This window comes from Macrotis lagotis, chromosome 2 (genome assembly GCF_037893015.1).
Source record: "Macrotis lagotis isolate mMagLag1 chromosome 2, bilby.v1.9.chrom.fasta, whole genome shotgun sequence".
In the NCBI taxonomy this organism is placed as follows: Eukaryota; Metazoa; Chordata; class Mammalia; order Peramelemorphia; family Peramelidae; genus Macrotis; species Macrotis lagotis.
In genome coordinates, this window is record NC_133659.1 from 82,276,182 (window position 1) to 82,291,224 (window position 15,043).

The window sequence follows — 15,043 nt, forward strand, 5'->3', positions numbered from 1 at the left end:
ATAACTGTATCCATATGTGGAGGGAGTTTAGTAACTCTTGGCACATGTATATATCTACATATTGTTTCTCTTAAGGACATGGACTGCTTTGATTTATTTTTGTATCTCTAGAACTTACCTCAGTACCTGGAAAATGACAGTAGATGCCAAATAAATCCTTCTTGATTGGTTATTACAAAATAAAATATTTAAGTAGTTATATTTGAATTCCCATGAAGTTGTGCTTTTTTGTCTTAAATAATCTTTATACCTTTCTATTTGGTTGTTGTTGAAAGAAATAAGTGATTTCTATTGGTACTCTATTTCCCCACTAGATTATGAGCTCCATGAGCATGAAGAGTTTGGTTTATTTAATCTTTGTTTTATCCTTGGTGCACAAAAAAGTACTGTACATATAGCATATGTTTAAAAGACTCTTGTTTCAGTTGAAGTCAGGTAAGACCTTTAGGTGGTTATTGAATCTATAGGTCTAAAATGTCAAAAGTTACCTCAGCACAGATGTAAATAGGTCCAAGTAAAACTGGATCATATACAGTCCAATCTCACAATAAATTATGATTTTTTTTGTATAAAAATCATTTAATATAGACAAGTTACCATACTGTTTCACTCTTGCTTCAGTTTTTAATGTGCTCCTCTCTCCTTGCCTGCCACACTGCCACTGTGGGAAACTCCCACCCTAGGGCCCTCCTCTTCACAATGGTAATTCTCTCTTTGGAACACCATTTTGGGAAGGTTCCAAGTCATCCTTATTTCATCATTTTCTCCTCTATATTCAGATTACAACTCCTTTTCTCTTACCTGCTGCAATGCCCTGCAAGAATATTTCCTTATTTCTCACATTTCTAGCATTCTTATTTATGCTGTCTTCCTTCAATAGAAGATAAACTCTTTAAAGGCAAGGACAATTTTGATTACTTATATTTTTAATCCCTAGTGTTTAGCATATTCTCTGTCATATAATAAATTCTTTTAAAAAGTATTATCTAGGGGCGGCTAGGTGGCACAGTGGATAAAGTACCGGCCCTGTAGTCAGGAGTACCTGGGTTCAAATCCGGTCTCAGACATTTAATAATTACCTAGCCGTGTGGCCCTGGGCAAGCCACTTAACCCCATTTGCCTTGCAAAAAAAATTTAAAAAAAAGAATTATCTAAAATAGAATTTTCATGTCCAACACATTCTCTAAATCTTTGTTCAAGGTGACCCCTCTTCCTGTGATATCTTTTTTTCATAACATTGCTTTACATATAGTGAATATTAATAAATATTTATTGAATTGGGACTGAAAACAGTACCTCTACAGACAATATTCCATCAATTGTCCTAGAAATGTTCTTATTGAGTTATGAAGACATATTCAGATTTCTCTGCAAACTTCCCTCCCTCAATCAGAATGGAAGATCTTGTTATTTAGACAAAGACAGAAATGGTGATTATATATTATGTATTTTAGTTTTCAATAGTTCTGTTCTTATATTCTGACCACCAGTACCATATCAAGACCTGCATTATTTCCACTGTTTGTTGCTCCTCGCTTTTGAAGCTTTATGCTTCAGCAGATAAATACTATACTTTTCAAATACACTTCCTTATTATACTTTGTTTTCCAGTTGTTTCCAGTCATAGTAGGAATGTCTTAACTTTTTAATCTAAATAGTTTTAACCAATATATTTATATACCATTCATACTTCTTGATTCATTGAACAGACAGTTTTTCAGGAATAATAGGACTTTTTAAAAAATCTATGGTGACAGGCATAAAATAAATTAAATATTCTTCTTTAGAACCTATTACCATTTTAAAAATAAGGGTTTTTGTCCAATTATATTTATTAAAATGTTGTCTCTAATTTTATAATAATTGCAATCTTAATACTGATAAAAGATGATGCCGTAAGAAAGCAAATAGAGTATTGGAACTGAAAAATATATTAAAATGTCTATGAAAGATCAGAATTATAGACAGCTTTCACAGTGAAGGAGAAGGAAATTTTTCTTGTGGATTCAGTTCTTTTTTCCCCTGGGTATTTACCAGATACAGATATAGTAACACGTTATGATCTTGATAACATGAGTTTAGTTTTCCTGAAATATGATATTGAAATATTCTGCATTCTATGACATAGAGATACTGATTGTAGGAGAAGATAACTTTTTAAGAAAATCGATTTCTTTTCCTCCTACTATTTCCTGTACTTGGGAGTGTAGTGTAGCCCCTGGGGCTGAAAAGGATTTTCACCAGTTCCTGAATTTAAAACAGGTTATATAATTATTTACTTTTATATGCTTGAGAAAGTTGTTTTTCCAATGGGTATTTCTTCATAATTTTACTATTTCTTTAAGGACTTTAATAATAATTTTTGATTGTTAAATTGGGATAGTGGGAGAAATACTGAATAATATGGAAGCATGAATGAGAAAGAGCCCAAGACATGGAAAGAGGAGATCTGGGTTGTAGTTCTAACTGTTGCAGTTGTTAGCTATTTAACCTGGGGAAAATCACTTCTCTTTGATCCTCAGTTTTTTCATCTGTAAAGTGATTGGGCTAGATTAGATTATTTCTAAGGTCATCTCCCATAGTTCATTTGTTGCAAACTATTCATGCAACTTTACAAAAATGAATAACACAATAAAACCACATATGATACTTAGTTGATTCAGATGGCTTCAGTGGATGGATTAAGGAACTCATTGAATTGGTGTGCTTTCCACCAATACAGATTAGTTTTAATTGCACATAAGATTATAGATTATATTTAAATAGGTAAATTTTTGTCCTTTTTTCATTCATAAACTATTTCAGGGGATGTATGACACATTCAAGTGACTTTCTGGATCAATTATTATTTTCTAGATCACAGAAACACATTTCAGTTACCCATGTATTACCTTTCATTCTTTTTATATGACCAACTCATGTGCTTTTCCAGATTTATTTTAACCTATGAACACTTTCCTATATATCATGTTACTTTCTCTTGCCATCTAAACTAAAGTGAAATTTTAGATTTTCCATGCCGTGGTGTTGTTTCTGTTTTTCCTGAAATAATGAATCAACTGATTCAAAATGATCATATCAGTGTGACACAAAATGGGGGGGGGTGTTACATAATCAAAAGTAAAAATAAATGTAGAAGATTGATACAAATTATATAAATAGCATTGGGATATTGAAGTTAAAAAGGAAGCACAATGTCTACAACAAGAGGATGTTTTATAATTAGTACTCTAAATGTAGTTAAACAATTTAATTATGATTAATATAACAAAAGAGGTTGGAGGCATAACAAGAGATGGAGAGTAGATATAATAGTGGATAGGAATCTGGCTCATAGGCAGAAAAATTTGGGTTCAAATACTGTTTTTTTGGGGGGGGATAAGGCAATGGGGTTAAGTGACCTGCCCAGGGTCACACAGCTAGGTAATTATTAAGTGTCAGAGGTCAGATCTGAACTCAGTTCCTCCTGACTCCAGGGCCAGTGCTTTATCTACTGCAGCACCTAGCTTCCCACTCAAATACTGCTTTTGATAAATATTGGCTATATATTGGCTAATCTCTTACATGTCATTGACTAGGCAACATTGTAAGACTTTAAATTACAGGGAAGGTTGTGATTTGTCTATATCTAGGGATTTAAGAATTTTCTTATTAGAAGTTCTTTATATCAATGAAATCACAGATATAGACTAAAATAGACAAAAATACTCCAGTCTTCCCCTGTCTTCATATTACTCTGTTTTTTCCATTCTTCTTTCAATTTTAACCCTATTAGTCACAATAATAGTCTGGTATAACCTGTTCTTGATGAAGAAATACTAGTCTTTTCCATCCCTTTCTAAGAACTCAAAAACAATCCATGTAATAATTTGTTCTAGAATTTTACTAGAAATTGAAGTCAAACTAATTGTCTAACAATTCTCTCTCTCTCTCTCTCTCTCTCTCTCTCTCTCTCTCTCTCTCTCTCTCTCTCTCTCTCTCTCTCTCTCTCTCCTCTACTTTCTTTTTCTCTTTTCTCTCTGCTCTCTTTCTCTCCCTTAGAATATCTGCCCTTTTTGAGTTCTATGGAACTTCTTCCAACAAGTAAGATTTTTTAAATATCTCCTACTATGACATCAATTACATCTACCAGTTTTTTCCCCTTCACTACTTTAGGATAGAGTTTTACCAGCGCTTGAGACTCATTTAAAGTAGCTTGATGCTCTGTTAACATTTAATAACTAATCTTTGATTTCTATTACTTATTAACAATTTTTCTCCTTTTCATTTCAATTCTTTTCCTTTTTAAAAAATACCCAGAAACAAACCAATAATTTTGTAATTTAGTATTCCTACCAGTTACCAATATAAGCTTCTCATCTACGCTATGCAGTGAATTAATCTTTGTTCCTTCTCTTGAACCCAATATGACTAAAGAACTCCTTTTGTGTTTATTGTTAGCCTTAGTTAGTTCTAGTATTTAGCACTCCTGTTGCTATTTTTATAGAAGAGGTCTATTCTTTTCTATTCATTTTCAGTTACTAGCTCTTCTATCATCTATAGATGTCTTGTTAAAAAAAAATGAGTTTATAGGTGAGTTTCTTTTCTAGACATTTGTCTATTGAAAAAGTACCCCCTTTAACTTTTCATTAGAATTTTTCTGCTTTTGTCTTTAGAATGTTTTCTTGAAAACTTCCCTTCCTCTTGGCCAATTTTATCTTTAAAAACAAAACAACACAAAACAACAACAAAAAACAACTTTCTGTTATCATCAACAGATGAAAGTATTACAGTTATTTTATTATGGAATCGAGTTGAATCTGTTTTCAGCAACTATATTAGAGCATTGAGGTGTTAAGACAGATCTTATAAATCTGAAAAGGTTTAAGTAATAAAATATTATTTGTCCTTGAGGGCTAGCTTTACTAAGTTTGGAGAAGCTAACCATCATATTGATTTTAAGAGCAAGAACTTTTCAACCCATAGAACTCTTAAAATTGTTTAATTAGTTACTGAGAAGTATAGCAGCAATATTAAAGTTCTTTAAGGTCGTGCAATAGGACATGTGTTTATTAACCATATGTTAGTTGTATAGCATTGTGCTTGGTATTGAGGGAGATATAAAGATACTATGATAGCCTTGAATAGCTTAATAAGGTAGATTTAAATTTAATATTTAAATCTAAAATCATTAGAGATATTCAGAGTTGTACTCTGAGAATTCAGAAGGAGAGATCCTTTGTAGTTGGAAGGATCAGGTGGCATTTGAACTAGGCTCTTTAAAAAAAAGAATTTTTATTAGATAGAAGATAATTGGGAGCATTCTAGTTATATGAGAGACACAGAAACAGAATAGTATGAGTGATTTGTTCAGGAGGGGAATATGATTTTTTTTTTGTTTGTTTGTGTTTGTTTTTGTGGGGCAATGGGATTAAGTGACTTCCCAAAGTCACACAGCTAGGTAGCATCTATTGTCTGAAGTCATATTTGAACTCCAGATTTGGTGCTCTATCTTCTGTACCACCTAGCTGATCCACAATAGTAATCTTGATTAACTGGAGCATAGTGTCTGTGAATGGAGTGAGATGAGACAGGGTGACGTGTATAGTTTGAGATGAGATAAGTAGTCCTGCATTGTGTTGACCTTTAATTCTGGGTGAAAGTTGGTAACTGACAGTGAATGAAGGTTTTTAAGTGTTTGGGTGGCATGATCATGTCTAAACCCTAGGAAGATTAATCTGACAGTGAATAGAATAGATTGGAATAGATAGATAGATAGATAGAGAGAGAGAGCGAGCTTGAAGGGGAAGGTGATTACCCAATGTATACAATTAATAGGACACGTACAATAAAAAGTCAAAGGAATAAAGAAATCTGGACTAGTGGGAAATTCTTCATTGAATACCAGGCCATGTGGATTAAGCCAAGTGAAGTGACAGAGGGTTAGTAAAAGAGAATGAGAATCGTCAAAGTTTCCGGGCACATTGGTGATAAGGGAAGTGATGTTATAATAAAAATGAAAAGCAGGTTCGTTGAGAATGATAGTATGAAAGAGAAAGAAAATCAGTTAATAGTTTAACTGTAAAGTCCATACAGATAAGGGCTTGTTTGTCTTTGTGTTTATCTTTGGTACTGTGAACTATGAGTTCAAAATTGGGAGAGATCACTCTTGCCTGGGAAATGTAGGGAAGATTTTGCACAATCTAATCATATAGGCTCTCCAAATTGGAAGAGATCACAAGGACCATCAAATCCCACCAAGACCAAGAAAGATTCCTCATTATGATAACTCACCTGATAAATGGTTGTTTAGCTTTTGCTTGACAGCATCCACTGTGGGACAGCTCACAACCTCAAGCTATTTTATGTTACATACTACATACTCATCAATTGAGTCAAGCCACACCAGGTTCATATCTTATAGCAAGCAATTAAATCCAGGAAATCTCAAGTTCTAGAAGATATCAATTATGTTTGTCACAGTAGACCACTTTAGTGAAGCTGTCACTTTGGAATAGGGTATTTCTGAGAAGTCTATGTTATTTTTTCCTTTTGAAACAAAGCAGCATAGTAGAAAGGCAGCAGCCACCACATCTTAAAAACTTCAAAAGAAGCAAAACGTTACCCTGCCTTTGAAGTTGGCCAGAAGGAGGACATTTTTGACCCTAACTTTCCTTGATGAAATGTGTCTGGTTTAGTAAATAAGTCATATCTGTCTCATGTTTGGGGGAGTCATTCACTAATTTAGTATTGCCAAGTAAGTTAGAATGTCCTCTAGTATTATTGTTTAAAAATACACATCTGTTGGAATGTCTGCATCCTTCAGTTTATTTTCTTTCATAGCTGTTTAACTGTGATCCAGAAATAAGATTGGATCATGTAATTATTTCTTTAGAAGAGGTAGGGAAGAGGCTTCCTGAAATATAGACATTTTTAAGGTGAAGGTTGAATGCAAATTCTACTTAGGCTCAGGCTAAGGATGATTGAACAAATAAAATATTTCATGAGTAAAGATAAAAATTTCCTGTCTACCTTTTCAGTAATTTAATGAGAATAAGTAGACAATATAGAATAAAAAAATTAAGAAAACAAGTGAATTATGATTGATTTTCCAGGTATTACAGCATATCCCAGACCAGGAAGTGAATAAGTCAGAGATATTGTCATGGTGCATAGTTCATAACTGAAATCATAAAATACACTGGTATTATTGTTTGAGGATTTTAAAAGTAGTCCCCCCAAAGAGAGTTTTTTTTAATGACAGGTATATTAATGCTATCATAAAATTCCAATAATTTTGGAGTTCTATCACCTGTTTCAGAGCTGAACAATTTTCCAACAGTGAATATCTGAAGGAGAGCCAAAATTTATTCATATAATGAAAGAAAATAATTAAAGTACAGAAAATAGGGTCTAAAAGAAAAACCAGAACTTATTGGTGGTATTTACATTTAAGGAAATGGAAGACTTTATTAATAGTTTTCTTTTCAAAGATAAGGATCACTTTCTCCCCTTTTTCACTGAAAACATGAGTGAGGAAATAGTTTTTAAATTAAGAATTTTAATGATAGAATCTTTGACTTGGATGGAACCTTAGAAGCCCTCTAATAAAACTCATAAAATTCAGTTGTTTTAGTCATGTCTTATTCTTTGTGCCTCCATTTGGAATTTTCTAGATGACTAAAGCGGTTTGCCATTTCCTTCTCTAGTTAATTTTACAGATGAAGAATTGATGAACTGAAGCTTATGTGATTTTTCCAGGGTCACACAACTGGTGTCTGAGGTCAGGAAGTTTGAACTCAGGAGGATGAGTCTTCCTGACTCCAGCCTGGCACTCTCTCCATGACACCACTCAACTGTCCATAACATGCACAGTCATCCTTTCTACAAGATCCTGGATATGTGATCCTTGAACATTCTAAGGAGGGAACCAGTGCTTCCTGAGGCAGCTAATTCTACTTTTCTATAATTCAAATTGTTAGGGAAAATCTCCTTAAATCAAGGGCAAATCTTATTCTCTGCTATATGATGATCCTTCAAATATTTGAAGACAGATATCATCTCTTATATATGTTAAATATCCTTTAGCTTGTCTTCTCATGATCTTCATCTTCCTGTTTACCTTCCTATGCTACCTTCGATAGCATACACACTATCGAATTTCTATGGGAAGGACCCCCTTTCACCCCCCGCCCCAAAGATGAAGAAAGAGGATATGGAGTATAAGGAAAACGAACAAGAAGAAAAACAGCAACAAGAAATCTTTAATGTATTCTGCGGAACTTTGACCGTTTTGAGTATTTTCACCAAGACGTCCTTCTTGCTATTTTTCAGCGAGTTATAGAAGAAGTTGGCAGACTTCACAGAATTGTTGACTTTGAAAAGAAACCAAAAGAATGTGAAGAACAGCAGACTAAAGGATTGAGTCAGCTAGTGAACTCTGCTCTGAAGATGTCAATAGACAAATTATAGCTTTGCTGAGCTTCTGTCAAGTTTGTGGTTCACATTTTATTTTAGCAAGGAGTAAAGACGCATGCAGAGATGACCTCTTTTCTAGGAATTGACTGAAACAAAACTACCAACTAGTCATAACTTCATAACAGAAATAAATGATCATATAATACTTAAGTATCTTATCCAAAATTTCAGCAAGGTGACAGTTGTTTAGAAAAATTGTTGTTCAGGGAAAACATAAGACAGCTATTCTATGAGAAAAATTGTCTCCACTCCACTAGACAATCTGCCTTTTAAAAAACTGTGTGTGTGTGTGTGTGTGTGTGTGTGTGTGTGTGTGTGTAGACTGAAAGATAATTAGTCACAACTATTTCTTGTCAATAAGGGAGTTACATTGGCTCAGTGGTAAATAGGAAGAAGTTATTGATTGAGCTAGGTGGCATAGTAGATAGAGAACTGGGCCTAGGGTCAGGAAGACTTGAGTCCAGATCTGATCTCAGACACTAACAGTGTGAACCTGGGCAAGTCACTTAATCCCGTTTGTCTCAATTTCTATAGCTAAAAAAGCTAAAAAAAATGGCCAGAGAAGGAAATGGCAAACCACTCTAGTATCTTTGAGAAAAAAAAACACTTCAAAATGGAGAGTGAAACATAACTGAGACTACTAAACAATACTGAGCCACAGTCAATTAACTGGGTTCTGAGAGAAGTGAAAATCCAATCATAGACTGTTTGTGCTGAAAGAATAGTTTAGAAGATGATGTTTCAAGACAAGATCCTATGCATTGTAACCTACTCATTGTCTTGGAGTGAGAGGAAATTTTAATACACACTTGGGGGGAGAGTACCAAAGCCAGAAGCAATTCCTTTCCTAACCAGTGTGGAGACCTTCAGGATAAAAAGACAATCTATGACATCTGAGGCTGCTGATAATTTACTAGAATCATCTATAAGTTCCATTTGGAAATGGAGGTTATTAAGTTTGAGAGTATTCATGATCGATAATACTAGAAAATCAACCAATTTGGGGATAGATTGAGAAAAGTCAGCAGATAACAGTGATCCAACTAATTTATGATAATGCAGCAAAAGTAGACATAGAGTATGAAGTGAACAGAAACAGAACATTGTATGCAGTAATAGCAATATTGTATGGTGAAGAGCTGTGAATGACTTGGCTGTTCTCAGCAATACAGTGATCTAAGATAATCCCAAAATTATGAAGCATACTATCAGTTTCCAGAGAAAGAAATGATGCCAGAATACAGGCTGGACAGATGACTTTCTTAATGTATGTACATATAAAGACATTCCCTGCCCGAGAGAAGCTTATACATTAATGGATGATGATAATACATAAAAATATGTTACATCCTTATGGAAGAGGTGGTAAAAGAGGATATTTTAGTTTAGGCATGGTGGGAAAAGATGTACAGAGATTTAGGAGAGGAACCTAGAAGGGAATGGAAACATACCTGATTTGGATGCTTTCCTTAAAATGGAGGTTCTGAGAAGAGCCAGTTAGTCAGAGGAAGGAATCACCAGGGTGGAGTGTACTACCAGTGAAATCAAGTCAACAAGAATGTATTAAGTATTTACTATGTGTTAGACATATGTCTTAAACTTGGAATATAGATAAAAGGAAAAAAGTAAGACTATCCCTGCCCTGAAGGAGCTTATGTTCTGGGGATGGAGGAGGAAGGGGAAGTAAGAGAAATACAGCATTTAAAAGAAAACTGAAAAGTGGGTGAGGGGTAACCTGTGTCAGGTCATATTAGGGAAAGATGTTCCGCATGTGATGAATAGAATTGGAGAAGTAAGGAGTGAGGATGACTGATTTGGGCATTTTAATATGGAGGTTCTGGGAGGAACTGACCAATCAGAGGAAGATGTTCTTTTGAGGTGAGAAGGTCACTAGAACCAAGTAGAGAAAGGTCAGATTTATTATTAGCGTGGGAAGAATGAACCATGAATTGAGAGAGAGAAAACTGCAAACCAGGTGGTGATTCCTTGGCATTTTGAACAATATTCTGCTTTATTCTTTTGCTGATTTTGGAGGTAATTGGGGGAGTGAGTGGGGTTAGAGTGTCATTGCTGAAGTATTAGTTTAGCTTTGGGGAGCAGTAGTTTTGATATTTGCAGGCTAATCATTATTAATGACCAAATGACTATTATTATCTCTATTTCACAGTCAAGGGAACTGAGGCAGACAGAGGTTAAATGCTTTGCCCAGGGTCATACAGCTAGAAAGTGTTTAAGGTCATATTTGAACTCAGATCTTCCTGACTTTAGAGCATTTACTCTATTCACTGTGCTACCTTATTGCCAAAAGGGGAATGATGACAGTCTTTAAATATCCAAATATCTATATTATTTACATTCATGTCTTTCTATGGCTCTATCTACATTTGTCTTTGTTTTTAGCATGGCATAGTAATAACTACCCTAGAATTGAAATTAGAAGACCTGGATTCAAATTTAGCCCTGACTCTTATTAGCCTTGTGCTATTGAATGTATCACTTAACTTTAACACTTGGTTTCCTCTTTTATGAAATGATGATAGTATATTCATAAGGAAAATAATTTTTAAATAAAAATAATACAATTAAAATATTATTTTAATGGTTAGATAAGCATATTTTTATGGATTATGTAAGCTATTCTTTATTTTTATTCATAAGAAAAATCATAAAGGCAGTTAGGTGACATAGTAGAAAGAGTGATGAATTCAGAAGGGGGTCAGACTGAGGTAAAATTTGATCTGAGATACTGACTGGCTATTCGATCTTGGGCAAGACACTTAACCTCTAATTTCCTCAGTTTCCTTAACTGTAAAATGGGAAGAATAATAATAGCATCTAAGTCACAGGATTGTTGTGAGAATTGAATTAAAAAAGATATTTGTTAAGTGCTTAGCACCTAGTTATTCATAATTATATGCTTGTTTCCTTTTCTTTCTAGAATGAAATGCTTGTTCTTAGGTGTAAAATAAGTATTTTATTAATTGAGTTGCATTTTGGTTTTGAGAAGCAGCATGGTGTAGATAACAATCTATCCTCAAAATTTATAAGACCTAGGTTCAAGACTTCTGGCACATACTGATTGTGTGGGAAAGTGCTTTAATCTCTAAGTACACCATACAACTATCTAAGACTACAAAAGTTGCTGAGAAGGTGCTGACCTATAATGGTAGAAGATATTTTTTTTTAACTGAAGAATTCATAGTTCCAGTCTCCATCCAAAATTTTGGTTGGAATTGATGGCAATTTTTGTGGCATGTATTAGCAAATTAAAGGGTGGAATCTTTTGCAGAGTTTAAAGACACATCATATCTTCTTTGGGGATGGATGATTGGTTTGCTCATTGATGGACATCTACTTTAAGTTGTATTTAACCCTCATTCTACTTTTGTCTATACACTCTGATGCTGTGAATCAACTGTTCACTCGTTATTCTATTTACATGCCTTTCCATCTCTTATCTCTGTGATTTTGCACAATTTCCCATTATGGGAAATTGCTCAACTCTGAGTGAGATATCTATTTGCTTCTGCTTGGGCACATATTGCTGCATGAGGGCTTTTCTGAGACCTACAGTTTTTAATACTCTTCCTCTTTGGAAAGTATTTTATATAATTTTTATTTTTCTTATTCCCCAAATCAACCACAGTAGCCCACACATAGGAAATCCTTGCTAAATACTTGTTGAATTGAATCCCATATGCATTTCTTATTGGCCTATAGGATTATTTTTATTATTCAGCATTTTTTCACTCTTTCTTCTGAAAGTTACTCACTGAAAGTATGGGAAACTGACTTCCTTCCCAAAAAATATGAGTCAAAAGATTCTTTCTGAGAGTATAGTGGTACACTTCTTGTTGCATTTGTGTATTTCCAAGGAAAGGGGACACTTATAGGTTTTTAGGTTTCTATGACTCCTGAACAAAGAATCTAGGGTGGGGGAGAGAGTTACTTGCCATTCTATTTTTTATGATAAGGAAGAGTATGGAATTTAAATGTATGTGGGAGAAATAATTTCTATAGGAATTTGTTTCTGCCTCACAGGAAGTACACTTACTTTTTCCTGTTTCATCTGAATGGCATGGTCCAGGAAAAAAGAGAAGGAACATTAGTAATATAGGGATTCATTTTGTGTCAGGATATTGTCACTTAGGTAGGCAGTCAATAAACATTCATCAATGTTTAATATATGCCAGGAACATCTAAGAGGAATCTAATTAGCCTTTAAGTGAATGATCCAAAAATATTCATTAAACACTTATTACAAAACAGGCTAGACTTTCAAGAGACCAAGACAAAGAATGACACAGTTCATACTTTTCAGGCATTTACTTCAACTTTTATCCTGGAAATTCTCTTAAATGTTATATGGATGGAGTGGTTTTGGGAAGATTCAAGGGAAAAGCAACATTGAATCTCTCCATTCAGATCTGCTCCTGCTCTTTGTTGGTGTACATAAATCACATTTGAATAAAATCATCGAATGAGTCTACTGGGGAGACTAAAAGGAGGTCTAGAAAAAAAATCAGAATCGTAGAGTTGGTTTCTCTTCAGCATTCAAGAAGTTTATATCCCAGAAGATCTCTACTTTTCTTTTTTAGGATATTTCTGTTTTTCTAGGATCCACTAGCTCTAATCTTTACTTCAGTTGTTGTTGCAGACATTTTATATTTCAAATGTCTTATTAAGTGACTGTTATTGACCTTATACTCTAAGTAAACTTCCTTCACAAAACAGTAGCAACCACGAAAATATCAATAATGCACTAAGGAGATCTATGTATATATGCCACTTTCTATTAGTTAATTTAAAATAATCTGACATCAATTTGTCTTTTAAATGTTCTTACAATGCTAATTCATCTTTTTTTAGGTCACTGAAATGATCTTGGAAGTAGCTCTTGATGTCTGGTGAGTATTTCCCTTATTTTAGAGGAAAGTATTTAAAATAATTGATTTTCTTAAAATTTAAATCAATGTCTTACAAACTTTGTTCATTGATTAGGAATCGATTAAGTTAGCTTTTGATATTTCAAAATGGGCATCTAAGTTAGTTCCCGCCCCCCCCCCAGCACACAACATGACTCTTTTTGACTCTGAATAGTTCTCTGGTCTAAAGTAAAAATTTATTTGAATTGGATGCTTATGATTGAGTTTATAACTATTCAGTGGCTAAGTAAATTGGTTAAGGTAGGACTTCTCAAAATGTAGCTTTGGAATTGATCCAAAAATCATTCGCACAAAACTGGATGTGTATTTTCTATTGCAAAGTTGAGACGTGAAAAAATACAAAAGTGAACACAGAGATTAGGTGACCCAAGGGGCCCTGTAGTATACCAATTGGAGATCAAAAATTACAAGTCTGTAGAGTAAATTCTGGTAAAGCAGACCTTGACTTCACTAATATGGTGGTCTGGGACTAGTGCTTTTTCTAGCAAAGCAATGAGTGTGCTACATGTATTCTTTTTGGGTATGGATGGACAAAGGTCACAGGCTTCCCTTCTTATTCTCAGAACTATGACAAAACATTATTTGCTCAGTCTTTCTTAACTAGAGAATAGATAAATAATCCTCTTTAAATAGCTTACTCAATAGCTTAACCTTGTTTTTTTTCCTTTTCAATTATTTTAAGGTATGTCAGAAGTCATACCTTCATTCTTATAGTACATTGTTCAAAAGCATTCCTTTTTCTTTTTTTTTAGGGTTTTTTTTTGCAAGGCAAATGGGGTTAAGTGGCTTGCCCAAGGCCACACAGCTAGGTAATTCTTAAGTGTCTGAGACCAGATTTGAACCCAGGTACTCCTGACTCCAAGGCTGGTGCTTTATCCACTATGCCACCTAGCTGCCCAGCATTCCTTTTTCTTTACTAAGACTGTTGATTGATTGATTAGAGTGAGAATTGAATTTAAAACTTGTTAAATGGACAGTTTTGCTTTATCTTAGTTTTTATGCAGGGCCAATCAAAAGGCAGAATCTATCTTTTCATCTCAGACCCTCAAGACCAATAACAGGATAACCATTTAGATAGTCTCTGCTTTCCCTTCCAAGAAGAACAACAAATGACTTCCACAGCCCAAAATGAATCTTTTGTGAACCAACATGACTATATATATTCTGAATGCTATAAATATCTGTGCAAAAAAAAAAAACCTGATATGCAGAAGGTAAAAGGGAATAACCATTTATATAGAGCCTCCTATATGACTTGTCAAGGGTCACATAGCTAGTAAATGTCTGAGGCTGTATTTGAACTTTTCCTGATTCCAGGCCTAGAATTTTTATCCATTTCACCTTCTTTCACATGTCAATTTATTGTGTTTATATGGCAATGTTGTGTTATTTTTGTTAATGATGATGATCATGATGATGCTTATATTTATATAGTGCTTACATTGTGCTAAGCACTTTATAGTTAGGTAAATTGTTTTAACAACTTTTTTGTTATTAGATTTTGCCTTAATTGACATATTTGTCAACTCACTCACAATTTGATAATGCACTCAAATTACACTACAGAATTCCATTGTCATGGTAGTATTGAGAAAGAGTATAGAGGAAGATAGGTGATGAGGGAAATTACCTTCCTAGTG

The 15,043-nt window shown here is 34.1% G+C and overlaps 1 protein-coding gene across 2 annotated transcripts in view; it reads left to right on the top strand.

Moving 5' to 3' along the window:
- Positions 1-15,043, top strand: part of PLA2G4A (phospholipase A2 group IVA) — a 184,679-nt gene that overhangs the window by 83,237 nt on the left and 86,399 nt on the right. For both annotated transcript variants that reach the window (XM_074222259.1, XM_074222260.1), the window contains one exon: positions 13,327-13,364. In XM_074222259.1, the coding sequence (XP_074078360.1) occupies positions 13,327-13,364 (38 nt within the window). The remainder of the gene's footprint in view (positions 1-13,326; positions 13,365-15,043) is intronic.